This window comes from Scyliorhinus canicula, chromosome 11 (assembly GCF_902713615.1).
Source record: "Scyliorhinus canicula chromosome 11, sScyCan1.1, whole genome shotgun sequence".
Classification (NCBI taxonomy): domain Eukaryota; kingdom Metazoa; phylum Chordata; class Chondrichthyes; order Carcharhiniformes; family Scyliorhinidae; genus Scyliorhinus; species Scyliorhinus canicula.
Window position 1 is genome coordinate 4640885 of NC_052156.1, and position 26423 is coordinate 4667307.

Consider the following 26423-nt stretch of genomic DNA (forward strand, 5'->3'; position numbering starts at 1 on the left):
TGGAAACAGTCTAACTGATAGAGATGACTGAAGAAAGATGGGAAGAGGTGCAGTATTAACACCGGCCTGAACTGGATGGGCTGAATGGCATATTTCTGTGTGGTGTATCCGATGTAACCCTATACTGAATAACCCTGAATTCAGTGAAGAGAGTCAATGTCAAATGCTGTTTCCTGTGGTCAGTGAAAGGGTCTCTGGGGGTTCAGAGAAAGAATCATCTGCATATGTGCGACACAGGAGGACCCTCAGCGTTGGAGGAATATGCTGCGGACCCTAAACGCTTTGTGGTGATACTGTCATGGGCACTCACCTCGCTCTCCACTCTGGAGTCAATCGTAAGATTCCTCAATATCACTTCAATGAGGGGTGGGGGGCTCACAGAGAAGTCACCAACCTCCGGCATCAACAGCTCAGTGCTAACACATCGCAGCACTTTTGGGCTTCCGTCACTCGGCCCGACCGACGGCCAATCACCTGCGAGACAAGACAGAGTGTTCAAGAACTGCAGCAATCAAAAATACAAAGGTAAATTCTGAACGAAAACTAGCACAAAATATAAACAAGTCAACAAAAGCTTCTCTAAGAATATAAAAGGGGAGAGAGTGGCTCAAGTGAATGATGGTCCCTTGGCGGATCAGACCGGGGAATTAATAGTGTGTTGAACAGAAGCGGCAGAGACGCTAAATCAATATATTGTCTCAGTTTTCATTGTGGAGGACACAATACCATCCCACAGTGGGTCCATTGGTTACAATATTCTAAAATTCCCCATATGCAGGAAAGATCTTAGTGGATTGGAAAAATGCAACAATCTCATTCAAAAAGACCATCGAGGCAGAAAGTGGTAAACTATAGACCTGTTAGTTTAACATTTGTCATTGAGAAATTGTGAGGCTCCATTGTTGAGGAAGTAATAAGAGGACATTTGGAAAGTCAAAACACAATCCATCAGAGGCAGCACGGTTTTATGAAGGGTCAATCACGTTTCAATAATTTCCTTGAGTTCTTTGAAGATGTAACAAAGCAAGTGGACAATGGGCACCCTGTAGATGTAGTATATCTGGACTTCCGGAAGGCACCTGATAAGGTGCCTCACAAAAGGCTAATGCACAAGTTAAGGTCACATGGGATCGGCTTGGTTGTAGAAGGCAGAGAGTAGCGGTGGAAGGGTGTTTTTCAGAATGGAGATCTGTAGCCAGTGGTGTTCTGCAGGGATCAGTGCTGGAATCTCTGTTGCTTGAAGTTTAGATCAATGATCTGGAGGAAAATGTGGGTGATCTGATTAGTAAGTTTGCGGATGACACAAAGATTGGCGGAGTTGCTGATAGTGCCAAGGATTGTCAGGGGATACAACAGGATGTAGATAGATTGGAGACTTGGGCACAGAAATGGCAGATGGTGATTAACCCGGACAAATGCGAGGTGATGCATCTTGGAGGATCAAATCTAGGTATGAATTATACTGTAACTGGCAGAACCCTCAGGAACATTAACATACAGAGGGATCTGGGCGTGCAGGTCCACAGTTCCCTAAAAGTGGCAACACAGGTGGCCAAGGTGACTAAGGAGGCATATGGCACGCTTGCCTTCATCAGCCGGGGTATTGAGAACAGGAGTAGGGAAATCATGTTGCAGCTGTATGAAACCTTGGTTAGGCCGCATTTGGAGTATTGCGTGCAGTTCTGGTCACCACATTTTCAGAGGGACACGGATGCTTTGGAGAGAGTGTAAAGAAGATTGACCAGGGTGTTGCCCGGTCTCGAGGGTGTTGGCAATGAGGAGAGTTTGAATAAACTAGGATTGTTTTCACTGGAAAGACGAAGGCCGAGGGGAGACCTGATAGAGGTCCACAAAATTATGAGAGGCATAGACAGGGTGGACAGTCAGAGGCTTTTGGCAAGGATGCAAGTGTGAATTGCACAGGGGCACAGGTTCAAGGTGAGAGGGGGAAAGTTTAAGGAACATGTGCGGGATAGGTTTTTCACGCAGAGAGTGGTGGGTGCTGTGGTAAACCACTGAACATACATTACATGTATTATGGTACACTGCCATTGTACTCCAGTTATTAAGGTAAATCCCGGCCTGCTGGCTCCGCCCAGCAGGCTCTGTATAAAAGTGTACGCTCTCCTGCACGGCCCCCATTCTCGGGTCCAGCTGCAGGAGGCTTTACATCCAGCACAATAAAGCCTCAATATTTCACCATTCGCCGCGTGGTCATTGATGGTACATCAGGTGCCTGGAACCCGCTGCCAGAGGACGTGGTGGAAGCAGCACATCAGCAACATTTAAGAGACATGAATAGGGAGGAAATAGAGGGATCGGGACCGAGTAAGGCTGAAGGTTTTTTTAGTTAGGGCAGCATGGTCGGCACAGGCTTGGAGGGCCGAAGGGCCTGTTCCTGTGCTGTACTTTCCTTTGTTCTTTCTTTCTTTATCCATGAGGCCGATGTCCTGTTCCTTCGATCCTGTTGCCACTAAATTAACCTCCCCCACCATGTTAGCCAACATTTTAAATGGTTCTCTCTCTTCAAGTGTTGTCCCCACTCATTTAAATCTGACATCACCACCACTCTCCTAAAAAGAAACACTTGATTCCACTGTCCGTGCAAACTATCATCCCATCTCCAACCTCTCCTTCCTCTCCAAACTCCCTGAACATGTTGTTGCCTCTCAAATCTGTTCCCATCTTTCCCAGACTTCCATGTTTGAATCCCTCCAATCCGGCCACGGGACCGAAACAGCACTGACCAAAGTCACAAATCCTGGGTGTCTGTGGCAAAGGGAAACCTTCCCTTCTCGACCTGCCTGCGACCTTTGACACGGCGAGCACACAATCTCCTCCACCACCCTGGGTTCCAATCTCGTCTCTCTAACTATAGTCAGAGAATCAGCCGCAATGACGTCTCTTCCTGATCCTGCACCGGGACCTCTGGTGTCTCCAGTTAAATATTGGGAAGGCTGAAGCTGAAATAGCTGGGACAGTAAGTTGCAATGAGGAAATGAGAAATTTACAAATGGATACAGATAGGTTGGGTGAGTGGGGCCAAAATGCGGCAGATGCCGTTTAATGTGGATAAATGTGAGGTCATCCATTTTGGTCGGAAAAATGGAAAGGCAACTTATTATTTAATTGGAGAGAAACTTCAGAGTGCTTCGGGGCAGAGGGATCGGGGTGTCCTAGTGCATGAATTTCGGAAAATGAGTAGGCAGGTAATCAGGAAGACAAATGGAATTTGAGCCTTTATAGCTGAAGAACTGAGTATAAAAGTGAGGAAGTGTCGCTGCACCGGTACAAGGCAATGGTGAGACCGCAGTGGGGTAAGGTGGGCAGTTTTGTTCCCCTTACCTGAGGCGGACGGTCCCGGCGCTGAGGTGTGGCGGAATCCTCCGCGGCTTCAGGGGCTAGGCCAACGGCGGCGTGGTCGGATCCGCACAAACCGGCGCCAAACGGCCTCCACCGGCAGGCGCGAGTTGGCGCATGCGCGGGAGTGCCAGCGTGTTCCGGTGTGATCACAGCGCATGCGCAGGGCGGTTCTTCTCCACGCCGGCCATGGCGGAACGTTACAGCGGCCGGCGTGGATGTAAAGTGTGCCCCCGCGGCAAAGTCCCGCCAACAGATCGGGGGGCCTCCAACCCCCCCGGGGCCAGATCCCCCCGCGCCCCCCCCCCCCCCCCCCCCCCGGGGGCCAGGATCCCCCCGCGCCCCCACCCCACCCCCCCCCCCGGGGCTAGATCCCCCCGCGTCCCCCCCCCCACCCCCCACCGAGGACTCCGCAGGTTGCCCACAGATCCAGCTCCCGCCGGTAAGGACCTTGTTTGATTTACGACCCTTAAGGTCGATCCACCCTCGCTCTTCGCGAATCTCACCTTGGACTGGCCGAAAACGGGCGGCCACTCTGCCCATCGCAAAAACGGAGGATCGCCGGGGGGGGGGCCACTGCCAACGGCCCCCGACCGGTGCAACGCGGTTCCCGCCCAGCCGAAAAACCGGAGCCGGAGAATCCGGCAGCCGGTGGCGGGGCGGGATTCACGCTGCCCCCCCCCCCCCCACCACCACCCGAGGACTTTGCCTTATGAAGAGAAATCGCGCAGTTTATGTCTCTCGGGTTTACAAGAATTAGAAGAAATTTAATGGAGGTAGACAGGATGATAAAAGATGTTGAGAAGGTAGACATGGAGCAGGGGCTCCCTCTTGTGGGGCAATCAGGAACAAGAGGTCATCGTGTCAGGATGAGAGGCAGCAAACAGACAAGGGGAGAAATTACTTCTCTCAAAGAGTTGTGAATCTATGGAGTTCACTCCCCCAGAGTGCAGTGGATTCTGGGACACTGAGTAAATGAGGAGCTGAACAGATTTCTAATTAGTAATGGGTTGAAGGGCTACAGAGAACGGGCAGGCCACGATCGTACTGAATGGGGGAGCGGCTCGAGGGGCCGAATTACGGACTCCCACTCCGAGTTCTTATGAACATATGTAACAGATGCAACCCGACACATAACCTTCCCAATCCTCATCATCTCTTATTACTAATGGCACCCTGGTGAGGTACAGCACGGGGTTAGATACAGAGTAAAGCTCCCTCTACACTGTCCCCATCAAACACTCCCAGGACAGGTACAGCACGGGGTTAGATACAGAGTAAAGCTCCCTCAACACTGTCCCCATCAAACACTCCCAGGACAGGTACAGCACGGGGTTAGATACAGAGTAAAGCTCCCTCAACACTGTCCCCATTAAACACTCCCAGGACAGCTACAGCACGGGGTTAGATACAGAGTAAAGCTCCCTCTACACTGTCCCCATCAAACACTCCCAGGACAGGTACAGCACGGGGTTAGATACAGAGTAAAGCTCCCTCTACACTGTCCCCATCAAACTGTCCCAGGACAGGTACAGCACGGGGTTAGATACAGAGTAAAGCTCCCTCTACACTGTCCCCATCAAACACTCCCAGGACAGGTACAGCACGGGGTTAGATACAGAGTAAAGCTCCCTCTACACTGTCCCCATCAAACACTCCCAGGACAGGTACAGCACGGGGTTAGATACAGAGTAAAGCTCCCTCTACACTGTCCCCATCAAACACTCCCAGGACAGGTACAGCACGGGGTTAGATACAGAGTAAAACTCCCTCTACACTGGCCCCATCAAACACTCCCAGGACAGGTACAGCACAGGGTTAGATACAGAGTAAAGCTCCCTCTACACTGTCCCCATCAAACACTCCCAGGACAGGTACAGCACGGGGTTAGATACAGAGTAAAGCTCCCTCTACACTGTCCCCATCAAACACTCCCAGGACAGGTACAGCACGGGGTTAGATACAGAGTAAAGCTCCCTCTACACTGTCCCCATCAAACACTCCCAGGACAGGTACAGCACGGGGTTAGATACAGAGTAAAACTCCCTCTACACTGGCCCCATCAAACACTCCCAGGACAGGTACAGCACAGGGTTAGATACAGAGTAAAGCTCCCTCTACACTGTCCCCATCAAACACTCCCAGGACAGGTACAGCACGGGGTTAGATACAGAGTAAAGCTCCCTCTACACTGTCCCCATCAAACACTCCCAGGACAGGTACAGCACGGGGTTAGATACAGAGTAACGCTCCCTCTACACGGTCCCCATCAAACACTCCCAGGACAGGTACAGCACGGGGTTAGATACAGAGTAAAGTGCAAATGAAAATTTCAGAACGGAGGTGAATCTGTTTTTGCTGTGTAAGAATACAGGGATTCTGGGGTGCAGTGAGTGGAGATAAGACATTGCCTATTGAAGATCTGATTGGTTAAAGGACAAGCTTAATGGGCTGAATGTCCTTATCCTGTTTCTAACATTCCAATAAGAAATCTGAGAATCTCGTGATGTTTCATAGACTCAAACATTACAGCCTTGCCACTCGTAAAACAGCTCTGAAACATCAATTAACAACCGTGCCAGGCAGCGACTGGCAAAACTTAATCAACATCAAGGATGTGAGTGAGGTCACTTCAGTCCAGGATGCACTCTACCAAGACCAGCATGGGGTGGGGTTGGGGGGTATCTTACCTTGATTTTCGTCCAGGTCGGTTCCTGGTGTGAGGCGACAGATCTCCCAGGACATTACGGAGCTCGCTGGAGAGTTATACGTTCCAGTGGAGGCTGGTGTATACTCCTTCAACAGCTGCAAAGGGAACATTTTGCATCTCAGGAAGGTCTCTGGCATTTAATAACATAATACACCACATATATTCCTCTGGAAAGATTGGCTGATTTTCAATCCATACTATTCAAAAAGTATTGTTGGGCTAGTATCTATCAGGAGGAATGTTTGGGTCAGTGTCCCTCTTACAGTGCAGCGCTCCCTAAGTACTGACCCTCTGACAGTGCGGCACTCCCTCAGTACTGACCCTCTGACAGTGCAGCGCTCCCTAAGTACTGACCCTCTGACAGTGCGGCACTCCCTCAGTACTGACCCTCTGACAGTGCAGCACTCCCTCAGCACTGACCCTCTGACAGTGCGGCACTCCCTCAGTACTGACCCTCTGACAGTGCCGCACTCCCTCAGTACTGACCCTCTGACAGTGCAGCACTCCCTCAGTACTGACCCTCTGACAGTGCAGCACTCCCTCAGTACTGACCCTCTGACAGTGCAGCACTCCCTCAGCAGTGACCCTCTGACAGTGCCGCACTCCCTCAGTACTGACCCTCTGACAGTGCAGCACTCCCTCAGTACTGACCCTCTGACAGTGCAGCACTCCCTCAGTACTGACCCTCTGACAGTGCAGCACTCCCTCAGTACTGACCCTCTGACAGTACAGCACTCCCTCAGTACTGATCCTCTGACAGTGTGGCACTCCCTCAGTGCTGACCCTCTGACAGTGCGGCACTCCCTCAGTACTGACCCTCTGACAGTGCGGCACTCCCTCAGTACTGATCCTCTGACAGTGCGGCACTCCCTCAGTACTGACCCTCTGACAGTGCAGCACTCCCTCAGTACTGATCCTCTGACAGTGTGGCACTCCCTCAGTACTGACCCTCTGACAGTGCAGCACTCCCTCAGCACTGACCCTCTGACAGTGCAGCACTCCCTCAGTACTGACCCTCTGACAGTGCGGCGCTCCCTCAGTACTGACCCTCTGACAGTGCGGCACTCCCTCAGTACTGACCCTCTGACAGTGCGGCACTCCCTCAGTATTGACCCTCTGACAGTGTGGCACTCCCTCAGTACTGACCCTCTGACAGTGCGGCACTCCCTCAGTACTGACCCTCTGACAGTGCAGCACTCCCTCAGTACTGATCCTCTGACAGTGTGGCACTCCCTCAGTACTGACCCTCTGACAGTGTGGCACTCCCTCAGTACTGACCCTCTGACAGTGTGGCGCTCCCTCAGTACTGACCCTCTGACAGTGCGGCACTCCCTCAGTACTGACCCTCTGACAGTGCAGCATTCCCTCAGTACTGATCCTCTGACAGTGTGGCACTCCCTCAGTACTGACCCTCTGACAGTGCAGCACTCCCTCAGTACTGACCCTCTGACAGTGCGGCACTCCCTCAGTACTGACCCTCTGACAGTACAGTGCATCCTGGAACTCAGCCATTCTCCGGCTGTTTTCCGCGCGATCCACGGGTGTTCCACGCAGTGCCGATGCACGCCCATCACCGGTACAGGAATCGGTGAGGGGTTCACACCGATTTCCCCATTGTGATGAACTTCAAGTTAAAGTCACTACTGAGAACTTTTATAATTCTGAATTCAACAAATGATCAAGAGATAGTCTTTTCATGGCAGAGAGAACAGCAGCACACCTTCCCTGGCTGGCTGCAGCTCCAACACTGAAACCAAACCAAAAAACACAGACACACCCAAGCTTATCTCAAAGTGAAACTAAAAAGCAGAGCCAGAGCTCCGCTCCACCCACACTCTGACATCACTGCAGTAACATGAACCCCATTGCCCTCTGGACACTAACAATGCCTCTCTCCTTATCTCAGGATGAACAAACTTGCCTTGGGAGGGAGAACAATGAATGTCCAGCAGACTGACCCCTGGCTGGCAGGATTGTCCGCTGAGGAGAGATTAAGGAGACCAGGACTGTATTCTCTAAACTCCAGCAGAATGAGAAGTGACCTGATTGAAACGCAGGCTTGATGGGGTCAAAGTTCCGAGGCAGTTACCCCCTGGCTGGGGAATCTAGAGCTGGGAGGTCAGAGTCTCCAGGGGAGGTTTGGGGTGGGGTGGGGGGGTTTGTTAAGATGACGAGAACTTTCTTCACTGAGTGAGTATGAACCTTTGAACTTTTCCACCCCAGAGGGCTGGTCATAATCAATCATTAGTTTTCAAAATGGAGATCAATAGATTGTTGGTGACGCAGGGACACAAGAAGGTTGGGTAGGAAAGTGAAGATATTTTGTAAATCAGCCATGACCATATTGAATGGCACAGCAGTCTCCAGGGGTCAGATAGCTTCCTCCTGATCCTATTTCTTATGCTCCTCTGGTGGGGGCAGCGCTGTGGCACAGTGGTTAGCACTGCTGACTCACAGTGGCAGAGTCCCGGTTTCGATTCCCCGCTGGGTCACTGTCTGTGCAGAGTCTGCACGTTCTCCCCGTGTCTGCGTGGGTTTCCTCCGGGTGCTCCGGTTTCCTCCCACAGTCCAAAGATGTGCAGCTTAGGTGGATTGACCATGATATATTGCCCTTAATGTCCACAGGTTAGGTGATGTCATGAAGATAGGGCGTGGGATTGGGCCTAGATTGAGTCCACTTTCAGAGGGTCAGCGCAGACTCAATGGGCAGGATTTTCCAACACCCCACTGGTGGGAGAATCGACGGGGGTCGGCGTGAATCCCGCCCCCGCTGTCCTTCTAATTCTCCCACCCCCCAAAAACCGGCCCGGCGTGAGTCGCGTCGCCTGCCTCGGAGAATGGCGGGGTCCAGCGCAACTCAATGGGCTCCGGGGCCGCCCGAGTTCTCTGGCCCGCGATGGGCCAAAGTCCAGCCTGTCTGTTGCCAGTCCCGCTGGCGTAAATTGGAGTAGGTCCCTTATTGGCGGGGCCTGGAGGCGCGGGAGGCCTCCGGGGTTCTTGGGGGGGGGGGGGGGGCGCAGGGGTATCTGGCCCCGAGAGGTGCCCCCACTGTGGCCTGGCCCATGGTCGGGGGCCCCCGATCCGCGGGCGGGCCTGTGCCGTGGGGGCACTCTATCCTTCTGCACCGGAGGCTGTGGTCCTTCGCCATTCCCGGTGCGGAGGCGAATCCTTCAGCACATGCACGGGGATGACGCCAGCACCCGCATGTACCGACTCGCGCCGGCCGGCGGAGGCCCTTCGGCGCTGGTTGGCGTGGCGCCAAGCCCCTTCCATGCTGGCCGGCGGGGCGCAAACAACTCCAGGGCGGTCCTGGCCCCTGAAGGTGCGGCGGATTCCGCACCTTTGAGGAGGCCCGTCGCCAGAGTGGTTCACGCCACTCCGTCCCACCGGGACCCCCCGCCCCACCAGGTAGGGGTGAATGGCGCCCAATGGGTTGAATGGCCTCCTCCTGTATTGCAGGGATTCTCTGATTCTGGATTAGCATCACCCCAGCGGTAAGGATCGTGTTTGTCATGTGGGAGTACCTTTAAGAAATGAGTGTCTATAAATGGGTGTGTATATAAATGTCTGTAGTGAGAGTACCTTCAAGAAATGGGTGTTTATTACTGCAGTGATGTCAGAGAGTGGGTGGAGCTGGGCTGTCTGGCAGCTTTTTACTTTCGTTTTAGGCTGTTTGCTGCAGGGTGTGTTTTAGTTTTGTTTTCAGAGTTGGATAGCGGCAGTCACAGCTAGAAAGAGTATTAGTCTCTCTCTCTGTAATCTAAAAACTGTAAATCGATCCTTTGGCGATTTAAAACTAATAATTGCTCTTAGTAGTGACTTTAACCTGATGTACTTCTGTTGAAAGATTTTGTTTTAAGTCTTATGGATGTTAAAAGGAAAGTAAGAATTACTTGGTGTTGTATTCTTTGGGGGTTGTATTTGAATTGATGATTGCTAAGATGTTCACTGTATGGGTTAAAAAGGTTAACTTGAGTTCATGGAATAAACAATGTTTTTCTTTAAAAAACAATTTTCCATTTCTGCTGTACCACACCTGTAGAGTGGGCCGTGTGCTCCCCATACCACAATCTATTAAAAGTTGTGGGTCAAGTGAACACCACGATACACTTTGGGGTTCTCTAAACCCCGGCAACATAACGTATTTACGATGGGGAATCTCACGGTTTCATATTCAGCTTGAAAGACAACGGATTGGATTCTCCGTAGCCCAACGCCAAAATCGTGGTCAGTGATTGGGCGGAGAATGGATTCTGATGCCAGAATCGGGGCCAGTGTCGTTTGACGCCGGTCCGCCTGCTCCGCCCCCTCCAAACCGGCGACACCGAGACACGCGCCGTTTCAATGCCATTGGCCCGCCATCGGCTGGCCCATCCACAACGCTCGGTTACTGGGGGGCCGCATTCCCAATGGCGTGGGCCACGTCTGATCCCAGCGGTCAGGAACCCGGCCTGCCAGCTACGGACAATGTCCAGCGCCACTACACTCAGCCGGGATCCGTGACGCTGGCCAGGGGGGCTCCTCCTAGGGCTGGGGGGACTGGTGGGGGGTGAACAGGGGGTGGGCTGTGGGGTCGGGATGGGAGGGTTCCAGCACAGCCGGCGCCATGTTTTCCGGCCTGAACGGTGCAGGTCGCAGCCCTGCGCATGCGTGGCCCGGGATCCGTCCATTCTCTGGTCTTTTCGGCATGATCCGTGGGAGTTTCACGCGGTGTCGGTGCGAGCCCCTCACCGGCACCAGAATCTGTGAGGGGTTAGCGCCGATTTCCCCGTCGTGAGCCTGCCGCGGATTCTCTGTCCGCGCCGGCACTTAGGGGGGGGGGGGGGGGGGGGGGGGCAAGATGACATCCGATCCTCAGAAGCACAAGGCCGATAAATCCCACTTACCGATTCTGTGTCTCCCAGATCCGATTCCTCTTCGGAGCTCAATGTGACAATCCCACTTTCTTTAAAATCCAGGTGTTTGAAAGGAACCTGAAAAGAGAAGTTTAGCAAAACAATCAATTGTTTCGTGGATCAAAAATTTGAGCTGATTGCAGCCACTGGGAGGGAGGAGCTGGGTCCCTGGCCAGGGAACATCCAGCGGAGCTCTGCCCAGAAGCCACTTTCTGCTTGGGAATCGCTCCCTGAATTTTTAAGAAAATGGATCCATTGATCTTCATCGTCCCCTAACCTCACATTCGCCCCTCCTCTCCTGAAGTCACTCCTCAATGTCCCAATATATATACATTTAAAATCTGATCATAAACCTTCCGAGGACAGCTCCAGTCCAGCAGCTGGGATCAGCAGTGACTGATCTCCCAGCTCAGCCCAGCAGTGACTGATCTCCCAGCTCAGCCCAGCAGTGATTGATCTCCCAGCTCAGCCCAGCAGTGATTGATCTCCCAGCTCAGCCCAGCAGTCACTGGTCTCCTAGTTGTTACCACACCCCGGGTGGGCACGCGGTCAATTCCAGACCCCCTTGACCCGGAGTGAATTAACCAATAATTCTTATAAAGACTTATTAAGGGCGGCACGTGGCGCAGTGGTTAGCACTGTTGGTTAGTGCGCTGAAGTAGGTGGACTGGTCACGATAGGGTGGAAGTGAGGACTTAAGTGGGTCAGTGCAGACTCGATGGGCCAAATGGCCTCCTTCTGCACTATATGTTCTAAGTTAATACTCTATGTTAATTGCGTACTCTAAATTTATTAATGTAAAATTATTTTGGGGGTTAAAAATAGTTAAAACGAAAACAAAGCTCCCAGGGCAGGTACAGCACAACAGCTCTCCCTCAGCTCTCCCTCAGCTCTCCCTCAGTTCTCCCTCAGCTCTCCCTCAGCGCTCCCTCAGCGCTCCCTCAGCGCTCCCTCAGCTCTCCCTCAGCTCTCCCTCAGCACTCCCTCAGTACTCCCTCAGCTCTCCCTCAGCTCTCCCTCAGCTCTCCCTCAGCACTCCCTCAGCGCTCCCTCAGCGCTCCCTCAGCTCTCCCTCAGCACTCCCTCAGCGCTCCCTCAGCGCTCCCTCAGCTCTCCCTCAGCTCTCCCTCAGCACTCCCTCAGTACTCCCTCAGCTCTCCCTCAGCTCTCCCTCAGCACTCCCTCAGCGCTCCCTCAGCGCTCCCTCAGCTCTCCCTCAGCGCTCCCTCAGCGCTCCCTCAGCGCTCCCTCAGCGCTCCCTCAGCTCTCCCTCAGCGCTCCCTCAGCGCTCCCTCAGCACTCCCTCAGCACTCCCTCAGCACTCCCTCAGCGCTCCCTCAGCACACCCTCAGCACTCCCTCAGCGCTCCGTCAGCTCACCCTCAGCACTCCCTCAGTACTCCCTCAGCATTCCCTCAGCACTCCCTCAGCTCTCCCTCAGCGCTCCCTCAGCGCCCCCTCAGCACTCCCTCAGCTCTCCCTCAGCTCTCCCTCAGCTGTCCCTCAGCTGTCCCTCAGCTCTCCCTCAGCTCTCCCTCAGTACTCCCTCAGCGCTCCCTCAGCACTCCCTCAGCGCTCCCTCAGCGCTCCCTCAGCATTCCCTCAGCACTCCCTCAGCTCACCCTCAGCACTCCCTCAGCTCTCCCTCAGCTCTCCCTCAGCTCTCCCTCAGCACTCCCTCAGCTCACCCTCAGCACTCCCTCAGCTCTCCCTCAGCGCTCCCTCAGCGCTCCCTCAGCTCTCCCTCAGCTCTCCCTCAGCGCACCCTCAGCTCTCCCTCAGCTCTCCCTCAGCTCTCCCTCAGCTCTCCCTCAGCGCTCCCTCAGCGCTCCCTCAGCGCTCCCTCAGCGCTCCCTCAGCGCTCCCTCAGCTCTCCCTCAGCGCACCCTCAGCTCTCCCTCAGCGCTCCCTCAGCGCTCCCTCAGCGCTCCCTCAGCTCTCCCTCAGCGCTCCCTCAGCGCTCCCTCAGCTCTCCCTCAGCTCTCCCTCAGCGCACCCTCAGCTCTCCCTCAGCACTCCCTCAGCTCTCCCTCAGCTCTCCCTCAGCACTCCCTCAGCTCTCCCTCAGCGCTCCCTCAACACTCCCTCAGCGCTCCCTCAGCTCTCCCTCAGCACTCCCTCAGCACTCCCTCAGCGCTCCCTCAGCTCTCCCTCAGCGCTCCCTCAGCGCTCCCTCAGCTCTCCCTCAGCTCTCCCTCAGCGCTCCCTCAGCGCTCCCTCAGCGCTCCCTCAGCTCTCCCTCAGCGCTCCGTCAGCTCTCCCTCAGCTCTCCCTCAGCTCTCCCTCAGCTCTCCCTCAGCGCTCTCTCAGCACTCCCTCAGCGCTCCCTCAGCACTCCCTCAGCACTCCCTCAGCGCTCCCTCAGCGCTCCCTCAGCACTCCCTCAGCTCTCCCTCAGCGCTCCCTCAGCTCTCCCTCAGCGCTCCCTCAGCGCTCCCTTAGCGCTCTCTCAGCGCTCCCTCAGCGCTCCCTCAGCTCTCCCTCAGCACTCCCTCAGCGCTCCCTCAGCGCTCCCTCAGCGCTCCCTCAGCGCTCCCTCAGCGCTCTCTCAGCGCTCCCTCAGCGCTCCCTCAGCTCTCCCTCAGCGCTCCCTCAGCTCTCCCTCAGCACACCCTCAGCGCTCCCTCAGCGCTCTCTCAGCGCTCCCTCAGCTCTCCCTCAGCACTCTCTCAGTACTCCCTCAGCACACCCTCAGCTCTCCCTCAGCACTCTCTCCGTACTCCCTCAGCACACCCTCAGCTCTCCCTCAGCACTCCCTCAGCGCTCCCTCAGTACTCACCAGCTATCAGTAAACGTGACCATGAAACTGTCCCGACTGCTGTTTAAAACCCATCTCATTCACTAGTGTCTCTTTCAGGTAGAAACCTGTCACCTTTACCAGCTCAGGAGCCCCTCATTAAATTGCTCTTCACTGCCCCCTGAAGATGGTTTATTTAACTCATTTATTTAAAAGGTTTGAAACAACGTTGTGAGGGTAAATGTGAGACAATAAATGATAGCTGCCATGGCAATGGTTCATTCACTCATTCACTCCGAGAACAAATCAATGGAAAAAATAGTCAATCGTTTCTAGAAAATGAAACTACAATTGATACACAGATTCTCTGACCTACCAAATAGGAGTCCATATCCAGATGAGTATCTACTTGCCGCTGGGAGGAGTCCTTCAGTTCATATTTAATGGCTGGGTCCTCATAAATATCGGATTCTAAATTCAGGAAGACAAACAGCAGCTGGATGAGCGATGACAAAGTCTAAAAAAAAGCACCCCGCCAATTGGCTGTCACTGACTCCCAGATTAGAGGTCGGTTCTTGAATTACTGTCTAGAGAATTAGAGAATGGTTACAGTGCACAAGGAGGCCATTCAGTCCATTGCGTCTGTCCCTACCAGAGCCAGTCATCCAGTACAACATTCCTGCAGTTTCTCCATTCAAATAATTACCCAATTTCCATTCCCATTCTACAACTGAAACAGCTTCCACCAAACTCGCATAATGCATTCCGCATCCTGACAACTCACTACCCTGTCAGAGGGTCAGTACTGAGGGAGTGCTGCACTGTCAGAGGGTCAGTACTGAGGGAGTGCTGCACTGTCAGGGGGTCAGTACTGAGGGAGTGCTGCACTGTCAGAGGGTCAGTACTGAGGGAGTGCCGCACTGTCAGAGGGTCAGTACTGAGGGAGCGCCGCACTGTCAGGGGGTCAGTACTGAGGGAGTGCTGCACTGTCAGAGGGTCAGTACTGAGGGAGTGCCGCACTGTCAGAGGGTCAGTACTGAAGGAGTGCTGCACTGTCAGAGGGTCAGTACTGAGGGAGTGCTGCACTGTCAGAGGGTCAGTACTGAGGGAGTGCTGCACTGTCAGAGGGTCAGTACTGAGGGAGTGCCACACTGTCAGAGGGTCAGTACTGAGGGAGTGCTGCACTGTCAGAGGGTCAGTACTGAGGGAGTGCTGCACTGTCAGAGGGTCAGTACTGAGGGAGTGCCGCTCTGTCAGAGGGTCAGTACTGAGGAAGTGCTGCACTGTCAGAGGGTCAGTACTGAGGGAGAGCTGCACTGTCAGAGGTTCAGTACTGAGGGAGTGCTGCACTGTCAGAGGGTCAGTGCTGAGGGAGTGCCGCATTGTCAGAGGGTCAGTACTGAGGGAGAGCTGCACTGTCAGAGGGTCAGTACTGAGGGAGTGTCGCACTGTCAGAGGGTCAGTACTGAGGGAGTGCTGCACTGTCAGAGGGTCAGTGCTGAGGGAGTGCTGCACTGTCAGAGGGTCAGTACTGAGGGAGTGCCGCACTGTCAGAGGGTCAGTACTGAGGGAGTGCCGCACTGTCAGAGGGTCAGTGCTGAGGGAGTGCTGCACTGTCAGAGGGTCAGTACTGAGGGAGTGCTGCACTGTCAGAGGGTCAGTACTGAGGGAGTGCCGCACTGTCATAGGGTCAGTACTGAGGGAGTGCCGCTCTGTCAGAGGGTCAGTACTGAGGAAGTGCTGCACTGTCAGAGGGTCAGTACTGAGGGAGTGCTGCACTGTCAGAGGGTCAGTACTGAGGGAGTGCTGCACTGTCAGAGGGTCAGTACTGAGGGAGTGCTGCACTGTCAGGGGGTCAGTACTGAGGGAGTGCTGCACTGTCAGAGGGTCAGTACTGAGGGAGTGCTGCACTGTCAGAGGGTCAGTACTGAGGCAGTGCCGCATTGTCAGAGGGTCAGTACTGAGGGAGTGCCGCACTGCCAGAGGGTCAGTACTGAGGGAGTGCCGCACTGTCAGAGGGTCAGTACAGAGGGAGTGCTGCACTGTCAGGGGGTCAGTACTGAGGGAGTGCTGCACTGTCAGAGGGTCAGTACAGAGGGAGTGCTGCACTGTCAGGGGGTCAGTACTGAGGGAGTGCTGCACTGTCAGAGGGTCAGTACTGAGGGAGTGCCGCACTGTCAGAGGGTCAGTACTGAGGGAGAGCTGCACTGTCAGAGGGTCAGTACTGAGGGAGTGCTGCACTGTCAGAGGGTCAGTACTGAGGGAGTGCCGCACTGTCAGAGGGTCAGTACCGAGGGAGTGCCGCACTGTCAGAGGGTCAGTACTGAGGGAGAGCTGCACTGTCAGAGGGTCAGTACTGAGGGAGCCGCACTGTCAGAGGGTCAGTACTGAGGGAGTGCCGCACTGTCAGAGGGTCAGTACTGAGGGAGCCGCACTGTCAGAGGGTCAGTACTGAGGGAGTGCTGCACTGTCAGAGGGTCAGTACTGAGGGAGTGCTGCACTGTCAGAGGGCCAGTACTGAGGGAGTGCCGCACTGTCAGAGGGTCAGTACTGAGGGAGTGCTGCACTGTCAGAGGGTCAGTACTGAGGGAGCCGCACTGTCAGAGGGTCAGTACTGAGGGAGTGCTGCACTGTCAGAGGGTCAGTACTGAGGGAGTGCTGCACTGTCAGAGGGTCAGTACTGAGGGAGTGCCGCACTGTCAGAGGGTCAGTACTGAGGGAGTGCTGCACTGTCAGAGGGTCAGTACTGAGGCAGAGCTACAATCTGAGGGAGGCAGTACTAAAGGCCCATCTGTCCTCTGACGTTTACAATATCATCAACCTCAATTTAAAGAACCAGGGAGGATCTAACTCCAGTGTCCTCGACAATATTTATCCTTCAAATAACATTAAAGAAGAGATGATTTGTTGATAATCACACTGATAATGGGATCTTCCTGTGCAGCATTTGACTGGCACATTTCCTGCATTATGAAAGTGACCACAGTGACAAATGTAGTCTATTAGCTGCAGGTCACTTAGGGACATCCTTAGGCCAGGAAAGGCACGATATGGGGCATCGTATCTGACTGCCGAAGGGCGTCGATGGCAATGACGGAGTGGTCCGGGTGAAATTGTGGGACACGATCACGGAGACATCAACTTACTCTAACACACATGGAGGGCCTGATCGCCCTCACTGCCCTCACCAGCAACGGACAGGATCTGGAAAATGCCCGAAAATAAATTGCGTAACAGATTGACCTGGAATGGGTTTGAATATTTTGCTTCCTCTGCTCAGCTCAGTCTGACAAATTGATACAAAACTTTGCAGTTAAGAAAAATGATGATTCTAATGCCACAGATTGCTGCTGGACTGCAAATGGCCACAGCCATCCACCCGGTGGGCAGAGGCAAAGGTTGTGTCCAAAAGCATTGTTAGCTGCACAAAGATTGGCAGCGCACTGAAATCAGGGGGCATGTGGATAATGCAGGAAAGTCAGAAAAAACACCAACACCTTATCTGATGGGGCTGAGTAATTCTGCTCCTATCTGCCTCACTGTTGACATGCAGCACGGTAGCGCAGTGTTAGACTGTGAGGAACGTATTCCACACTCCAAGAGAGATTAAATAGGGATATATTAAATTAAAACAAACTTTATTACTAACGCAGTATTAAAATATCTTTAACAGCACACAAGAAAGATAATTCCCAACTACCCCTTAAACAATGCTAATCAATACAGTTGCACAACAATCCTTAACTGCTATCTTTATTCCCACTCAAACAACAAAACCATCTGAGCTCTCAATCCACTTTTTTTTTTTTAATTTTAGATTACCCAATTATTTTTTCCAATTAAGGGGCAATTTAGTGTGGCCAATCCACCTACTCTGCACATTTTTGGGTTGTGGGGGCGAAACCAACGCAGACACGGGGAGAATGTGCAAACTCCACACGGACAGTGACCCAGAGCTGGGATCGAACCTGGGACCTCAGCACCGTGAGGCGGTTGTGCTAACCACTAGGCCACCGGGCTGCCCTCTCAATCCACTTTTAAATACAGTTAGCAGACCCAGGCATACTTGCTGTACAAGATGTTCTTTGTTTTAAAGAAAAGACTGAATCATGTCAGAACCATGCAGAAACTCTGGCTCTATTTCTCCAGCAGCTGATTCTCAGCTTGTTTCAGCTCACTTTCCAATCACACAATTCTGAACTGCTCGGCGAGAAACTGATCTGACTACAGACATATCTTTAACTGAAAGGCAATGAGAGCAGAATCTTGGTTTCTGGTCACATCCCAATTTATAACTCAACTAAACTGCTTTTCAGCAAAGTGCTTATTCCATTAATTACATCACGTTACCAAGCCAAAACACAATGTAGCTAACTCCCCAGGGAATTCCCCTTAATCCATAGACTCACAGAATCGTAGAATTTACAGTGGAGAAGGAGGCCATTCGGCCTATTGAGTCTGCACCATGCCTTAAAACGAGCACCCTACCCAAGCCCAAACCACCACCCTATCCCCGTAACCCCAACCCAACCTATTTTTGGACACTAAGGGCAATTTAACATGGCCAATCAACCTAATCTGCACATCATTGGGCTGTGGGAGAAAACCTGAGCACCCAGAGGAAACCCACGCAGACACGGGGAGAACGCGCGTACTACGACAGTGACCCAAGCCAGGAATTGATCCTGGGACCCTGGAGCTGTGAAGCAACTATGCTACCGTGTTGCCAAACAAATCTCTATTAGCCCAAGCTTTTATGATGCCTTAATTGCACTTCTGGCCCCCAAAGCTTTCAAACCAGGATTTTTAAAAACATTACCGCAGCAGTCATACACACACTAATCCAGGCTTTTAACCCTTACCCAATTCATACAACTCCAAATATCTGAAATTCCTACATCATCACAGTCTCGTACCCAAGGCCCACAGCTGGGTAAGGGAGAGAGATTGGGGGGGGGGAGGGATATTGAATGGCCATTGGGGTGCTCTCCCACTTGCCTCAAAGAATCCTAGAAAGTTATAGCACAGCATAAGGCCATTCTTGTCGGATATGTCTCTGTAAGTTCTTTGAAGCAGACCCATCCCTATGTCCCCCCTCCGCCCCCCCCCCCCCCCCCCCCCCCCGCCATTCCGAGGAGTCCGTTGAGACACTCGGCCAACACTCATGCATTTCGCTAGAGCCGGACAACGTACCTTTCGCTGAATCGTCCGACAAATAATCCTTGATGTCAATCATCAGTTTTTTGTGAGGAATCAAGAAGAGGTGATCCTTGAAGCCAATCAGTATGTCGCCGTGGATATTGAGGAAGGATGCAAAGGTGAGTGTATGATCCAAAACGAATTCAGTCAGCAGAGAACCAGCCAGATCCCAGATTTGTATCACACCATCACCACTGCAACAAGTCAACAAGAGTCAGAATGAAGGTTAATAAAGCCATAAAAAGGAGCATTCGAAACACTGAGGGCTCAGTTCCAGAAGGATATACTGTCAATGCAGAGAGTTTATGTATAACCTGGGTAGGACCTTGGAGTATTGTGCACGGTTTGGTCGCCATGCTTGAGGGACAGAATTTATGAAAATTACACCAGAATTGAAAGGTTATAATACTTGCGGGGAGACCAAAATTAGGGACAATGTAAATTTGACAATCTTTAATAAATCCCAACCGGAATACAGGAGAAACCTCTTTACCCAGAGGGTGATGAAAATGGGGAATTCACTCCCAGCGGGAGCGGTCGAGGTGAATATTATTGAAACATTCCAGGGGAAGCTGGACAAACACAGGAGAAGGAATGAAATAGACAGGTGTGGGGAAGGTCTGGGACAATGTCCAGGGTGTGAGGAGGCTTTTCTGTGCTATAAATAACATTATAGACAAGTTGGGTCAAATGGTTCCGCTCTGAACATTCTGGAGGCCATTTAAAGCTCAGGAAAGAGCCCTGTTTTGGGCGTGTACAGCGGAGTGTTTCCCGGTGCCCACGACCACACTACCCAACAGGACTCTGCCACATTTCTAGGCCTCGGCCAGGAATGTCCAGCCGCAGGTGACTCAAGGGATAGGGGCACTATCTTTAAATGCCGCCCCAATCCCCCCCCCCCCCCCCCCCCCCCCCCACCGCCCCACGGTCAGAGATCCCATTGGGTCTCTGGAACCCCGCCCACTCCCCCAACGTTCCTCTTAGGGTGTCCTCGAGACTCCCTCACCCCACCTCTTAAGGGCAGGGCAGCCCCCGACCCAATCACTGGCACAGGAAGCTTGGTATCTGGGCACCTTGGCAGTATCAGCCTGGCACCCTGGCAGTGTTGCTGCTAGGTTGGCAGTGCCAGGGTGCCTGGGTGGTAGTGCAAAGGTACCAGACTGGCAGTGCAAGATGCCCGGGTGCCAGCGGGAGTGCCAAGGTACCACCCTGACCAGAGTCCAACCACCTGGGGGCCTCTAATGGCTTGGGAGACCCCCCCCCCCCCCCCTGGAGACCCCCAACCCTGGGAGACCCCCCCCCCCCCAAGTGCCATTAGGCCTCGTTCCCGCTTGTGTGTAACAGCACCCTGGCAAGCTCTCCCAGGCAAGGCCGTTAGTTCCCGGGTCTCAGGAGAATGCGGCCTAGTCATATTTTAATGAGCCTACTGGTTTACTTAAATGTGTTAATCTAGATCTCGCCCAGCGGGATTTAATAGACCCGTCGGGCCATTCGACCGCGCCCTCTATGTCATTCTATATAATATTAGGAAATTCCTCCTTTGCAAAGTTGGGTCTTTGCAACGGGCTCCATGTTGGCATCCATTTTATTGTCTGAGGCCGGTTTCCCTCCAATTTTCTCTCAGTTGTTTTTGTTCTCCTTTGGCACAGTCATACGGTTCCTTGGGGATTCTTGGCCAGCTGATCAATCATGGATGGTGCCACACCAATTAAGGTTCACCCACTCCATTGGATAATAATTGGGAGCAGGAATCATGTCTGACGGACGGTTCCCACCCAAGTCTGTCAGAGCCGAAGAACATCAGGACAATTCCCTACACCCCACATAAAAGTACAGATGCAAGAAATAACTTCAGTCATTCCAATTCTGCATGGCCCAGTGACACGATATCACTGCTTATCCCAATAGACTAATGTATATTGCAATCACAAGGGGAGATGTTCATTGCTCTACCATTGGAGGCTGTGCCTACAGCTGCTTGGGCCTAAGCTCTGTAACTCCCTCCCTAAACCCCTCCACACTCTACCCTGCCATCCACCTTTGAGATCCTTAAAACCGATCCTTTGAATCATAAACTCATAGAATCGTAGAATTTACAGTGCAGAAGGAGGCCATTCGGCCCATCGAGTCTGCACCGGCCTTTGGAAAGAGCACCAAACTTAAGCCCACACTTCCAACCTATCGCCGTAACCCAGTAACCCCACCTAACATTTTTTTTTTGGACACTAAGGGCAATTGGCGATGGCCAATCCACCTAACCTGCACATCTTTGGACTGTGGGAGGAAACCGGAGCACCCGGAGGAAACCCACGCAGACACGGGGAGAACGTGCAGACTCCGCACAGACAGTGACCCAAGTCAAGGTTTCAAGGCAAAAGGCATTACATAAATGCATGATGCTGTTCCTGGTCCACTTGCCCAGAGCCTCCCTGGGTGGTATGTGTAGTAATTGATGTACAGAGTGCCTGGTGTCTGCACTCACCTGCAGCTCAGGAAGATGTTTTGCTTGGGGCAGGCGTCAGTCATCACTGTCCCCTCTGAATGCTCAATTTCCCGCTTAGACTCCGATTCATTTTTAACATCTAAAGCAACAGAGAATTTTTCAAAATGTATTCGTGGACTGGATATGGGCATCACTAGAAAGGCTAGTATTTATTGTCAATCCCTAACTGTCGTTTGAGGTGCCTCAATAAAAGCAAATTAAATAGTCGCTCAGTGAGACAGAAGTTGAGTATTGCTGAAAAAGCACATGCTGTCAAAGCTTTACATTTTTCACTCATCAGGACAGATTTGCAAGAATACCAGTTGAAAAGGGAACAACAATTTATACTGCATTGGAAGAGAGTGCAGATTGGTTGCCAAGTGGACGACGACTGGTAGAGGCATTACATTGGAGAATGTACCAGGGGACCATTAACTGCCAAGCTTTTGATTAAATTTAAACCTGCCAAGCCAACTCGAATTGGCCAAAGCATTGCCATGGGGAATGAATCAGGGAATGGCTGTTTCCCCCACCCCTCCTCCCCAAGCTTTAGTTTAGTTAAAAAAGGTGCAATGAGGGACATGTTCTTCTGTTTGGAAATTCCCCAGGCTGATGTGGCACGGTTTGAATTCATGTCTCCAGAGCATTTGTCTAAATCTCTGGATTACTAGTCTTGCGAAACGAACACCACAGGAGTGTGACGTTGCAGGAGGAGGTGGCAAACACCAGGTCACTGACGGGGAGACGATCAATTTGTCTGGTTTAGTTTCAAGAACAGGAAAATGTTAAAGATGTTAGGGGGCCTCACGGTAGCATGGTGGTTAGCATCAATGCTTCACAGCTCCAGGGTCCCAGGTTCAATTCCCGGCTGGGTCACTGTCTGTGTGGAGTCTGCACGTCCTCCCCGTGTCTGCGTGGGTTTCCTCCGGGTGCTCCGGTTTCCTCCCACAGTCCAAAGATGTGCAGGTTAGGTGGATTGGCCATGCTAAAATTGCCCGTAGTGTAAGGTTAATGGGGGGATTGTTGGGTTACGGGTATACAGGTTATGTGGGTTTAAGTAGGGTGATCATTGCTCGGCACAACATCGAGGGCCGAAGGGCCTGTTCTGTGCTGTACTGTTCTATGTTCTATGTAAAAATTGTAGAGGTGGGGAGGAGGTGAAAGAACAAAAGGGAGGTCATGTGAAGGTCAGGAACAATTGTCAAACTCAAGACCATGCTTCACTTGTCCCGTAACCATCACTTTTGTCTTGTGTCATCATCCTTTTTTGTCATTTAATCGTTCCTGCCTGCCATAGTTCTGACAAAAGGACACTGGCCAAGACTTCCGGTCACAGCTATGAGGGAGTAAGTCGCACAGTTGGTGGTTCTCGATCCGGTCAGACTTTAGGACCTTTTCCCCCGACTTTTTGTACTTTTGAGCGCTGGATCTGAAGGCATAGGGTCAGGGGTCAGGGGTCAGGGTTAGGGTTAGCCCTGGATCTGAAGGCATAGGTACTCAGGCACTGAGTCCAGATATAGGTGTGTGGAATTGAGAAGCAGAAAGAATTGCAAACAGTTGAAGAATTGGGCAAACAAGGGCAGTGTAGAAGCTGCTGCTGAGGACAATATGGCCAATGTACGGACCCCGGTGAAGACAGCCCAGCCAACAATGGAGCATCTGCTGAAGGTCATCCAAGAAGGCTTCACCGCACTGAAACGGGACAGTTTAGACCCGATTCAGAAATCAATCGAGCTCCTGGAGCACAGGCTGGCTGCCCAGTATCGGACGATCCAGAAGCTGGAGAAGGCGCTGGAGGAGCAGGAGGATCACCAAATGGTGGTGGAGGCAGAGGTGGAGAGGCTCAGTTTCTATTCACATGTCCATAAGGTGTATTCCCGAATTGATTTTTTCATCATGAGCAGGGATTTGTTAGCAGGGGTGACAGACGTAGAATATTCGGTGATCGCTATTCCGGACCATGCCCTGCACTGGGTTGATCTGCAGGTCTACAAGGAAAGTTTTCAGCGCCCTCAATGGAGGTTGGAGGTCAGTCTGTTGGCGGACGAGGTGGTGTGTGAGAGGGTGAGGAAATGTGTGCAAAACTACCTGCGGGTCAGTGACACGGGGGAAGTCTCAGCTGCGGTGTTCTGAGAGGCACTGAAGGCAGTGGGGAGAGGGGGAGCTGATCTCGATTAGAGCACACAGGGACAGGGCGGACAGGGCAGAAACGGACCGACTGGTAAAGGAGATCTTACAGATAGACCAGAGTAACGCGGGGACCCCGCGGCAGAGATATTAAGGGAACAACGAGGGCTACAGGCTGAGTTTGGGGTGTTGTCCACGGGTAAGACTGTAGAGCAGCTGAGGAAGGTGAGGGGCGCGATCTACGAGCACGGGGAGAAAGCCAGTAGAATGCTGGCACAGCAACTGAGGAAGAGGGAGGCGGCCAGGGAAATAGGGAAGGTAGTCGACGGGGGGGGGAACCTGGTGGGGGGTCCGGCAGGGCTGAACAAGGTGTCCAGGGACTTCTATAGTCAGCTTTACACCTCGGAACCCCCCCTGCGGGGCCGGAGGGGATGAGGCACTTTCTGGATGGACTGACCTTCCCAAAAGTGGGTAGGGGGTTGCTGGACGGGCTGGGGGCCCCTATTAGGACCGAAGGAATATTGGGGGGCTTGAGGGCCATGCAATCAGGTAAAGCCCCGGGGCCAGATGGCTATCCGGTGGAGTTTTATAAAAAGTTCTCGGAGATAGTGGGGCTGGTGCTGGTTAGGGTTTTTAATGAGGCAAGAGACAGAGGGGTTTTACCCCCGACAATGTCACAGGCCACCATCTCCCTGATACTGAAACGGGACAAAGTCCCGGAGGCGTGTGGGTCCTATAGGCCGATCTTTCTACTCAATGTAGATGCTAAAATACTGGCCAAGGTCTTGGCTGCTAGGATTGAGGACTGTGTGCCGGAGGTTATTATGGAAGATCAAACCGGGTTCGTCAAGGGCAGGCAGCTGGTGGCCAAGCCAAGAAGGCTGCTGAATGTGATCATCATGCCCCCGGAGAGTAGGGATGTAAAGGTAGTTGTGGCAATGGATGCAGAGAAGGCTTTCGACCGGGTTGAGTGGGACTATTTATGGGAGGTGCTGGGACGATTTGGGTTCGGGGCGGGCTTTATCGACGGGATCAGACTGCTGTACCAGGCTCCGGAGGCGAGTGTAAGGACGAATAGGACGACGTCTGACTATTTTAGACTGTACCGAGGGACAAGGCAGGGGTGCCCCCTCTCCCCACTGCTGTTTGCGCCAGCAATAGAGCCGTTGGCAATCGCCCTGAGAGCTTCTCGGGTCGGAAGGGGCTGGTATGGGGGTGGGGTGGAACAGAGTTTCATTGTACGCCGACGACCTGCTCCTATACATCACGGATCCAGTGGCTGGGATGGATGGAATCATGGTAATCCTGAGGGAATTCGGACGGTTCTCGGGGTATAAACTGAATATGGCAAAGCGTGAGTTGTTTGTAGTCCAGGCGAGGGGCCAGGAGGGTCGGCTGAGGGGGAAGCCGTTCAGGTTAGTAGGGGACAGTTTCAGATACTGAGGGATACAGGTGGCACGGGACTGGGGCCGGCTGCACAAGTTGGACTTATCTCGGTTGGTGGAGCAAATGAGGGTCGAGTTCCGGAGGTGGGATGCGCTCCCACTGACACTAGCGGGGAGGGTGCAGACGGTTAAAATGACGATCCTCCCGAGATTCCTGTTTGTTTTCCAGTGTCTCCCCATTTTCATTCCGTGGTCTCTTTTCAAGAAGGTCAATAAAATGATTATGGGATTTGTGTGGGCGGGAAAGTCCCGGCGGATGAGGAGATTGATGCTCGAGAGGAACCGACGGAAGGGGGGCTGGCGCTGCCAAATGTTAGTAACTACTACTGGGCAGCCAACATGGCTATGATAGGAAGTGGATGGTGGGTTCCGAACATGGCGGAGGGCTGGGATTGAGAGGATGGGGGATCTGTTCTTGGAAGGGAGATTCCCGAGCATGAGGGCGCTGGAGGGGAAATTTGGGCCGGCGAGAGGGAATGATTTCAGGGACGTGCAGGTGCGGGACTTTCTATGCAGACAGATTCCATCCTTCCCACGCCTGCCACTTAGGGGGATCCAGGACAGGGTAGTGTCCAGTGGATGGGTTGGGGAGGGGAGGATCACAGATATATACAAAGAACTTATGGGGACAGAGGAGTCGCAGATCGAGGAGCTGAAGCTTAAGTGGGAAGAGGAGCTTGGAGGTGAGATAGAAGAGGGCTTATGGGCCGAGGCGTTGAGCAGGGTAAACACGACCGCAGCATGCGCCAGGCTCAGCCTGGCTCAATTCAAGGTCGTCCACTGGGCCCACATGTCAGTGGCCCGGATAAGTACATTGTTTGGATTGGAGGACAGGTGCACCAGATGTGTGGGAGGACCAGCGAACCATGTCCACATGTTCTGGGCATGTCCAAAACTCAGGGGGTACTGGCAGGGATTTGCGGACATTATGAATTCCCGGGTACTGAAAACAAGGGTGGTGATGAGTCCAGAGGCGGCTATTTTGGGGGTTTCGGAGGACCCGGGAGTCCAGGGGAAGAGAGAGGCTGACGTTCCCTGGTAGCCCAGCAACGAATTCTGCTGGGATGGAGGGACTGAAAGCCCCCGAGGTCGGAGGCCTGGCTATCGGATATGGCGAGATTTCTCGGTCTGGAGAAAATTAAGTTCGCTCTGAGAGGGTCACTGTTAGGGTTCGCCCGGAGGTGGCAAACGGTCGTCGACTTCTTCGTGGAAAATTAATCATCAGCAGGGGGGGGGACAACGTAAATTAGGGGGGTAGTTACGCGGGTCCTTTTCGGAGGGGAGCTGGTTTTTGCATTATGTTGAATGTTCTTTGCACACTGTTTCGTATTGTTGTTGTTTACTATGCCAAAATGCCTTAATAAAATTGTTTTGTCAAAAAAAAAGGACATTGGCCGGAAATATTACCCTGGGCAGGATTTTAAGGAGACCAGCTGACTCCGCTGAAAATTGGCATGCGGGACCCGACT

At 52.8% G+C, this 26423-nt stretch overlaps 1 protein-coding gene across 4 annotated transcripts in view; it reads right to left on the reverse strand.

Moving 5' to 3' along the window:
- The window catches only part of LOC119973753, a 211078-nt gene that overhangs the window by 76380 nt on the left and 108275 nt on the right, over positions 1–26423 (reverse strand). For all 4 annotated transcript variants that reach the window (XM_038812175.1, XM_038812174.1, XM_038812177.1 and 1 more), the window contains 6 exons: positions 21383–21482; positions 18895–19094; positions 14078–14172; positions 10957–11043; positions 6051–6165; positions 311–474 (listed from right to left, as the gene is read on the reverse strand). In XM_038812175.1, coding sequence (XP_038668103.1) covers positions 311–474; positions 6051–6165; positions 10957–11043; positions 14078–14172; positions 18895–19094; positions 21383–21482 — 761 coding nt within the window. The remainder of the gene's footprint in view (positions 1–310; positions 475–6050; positions 6166–10956; positions 11044–14077; positions 14173–18894; positions 19095–21382; positions 21483–26423) is intronic.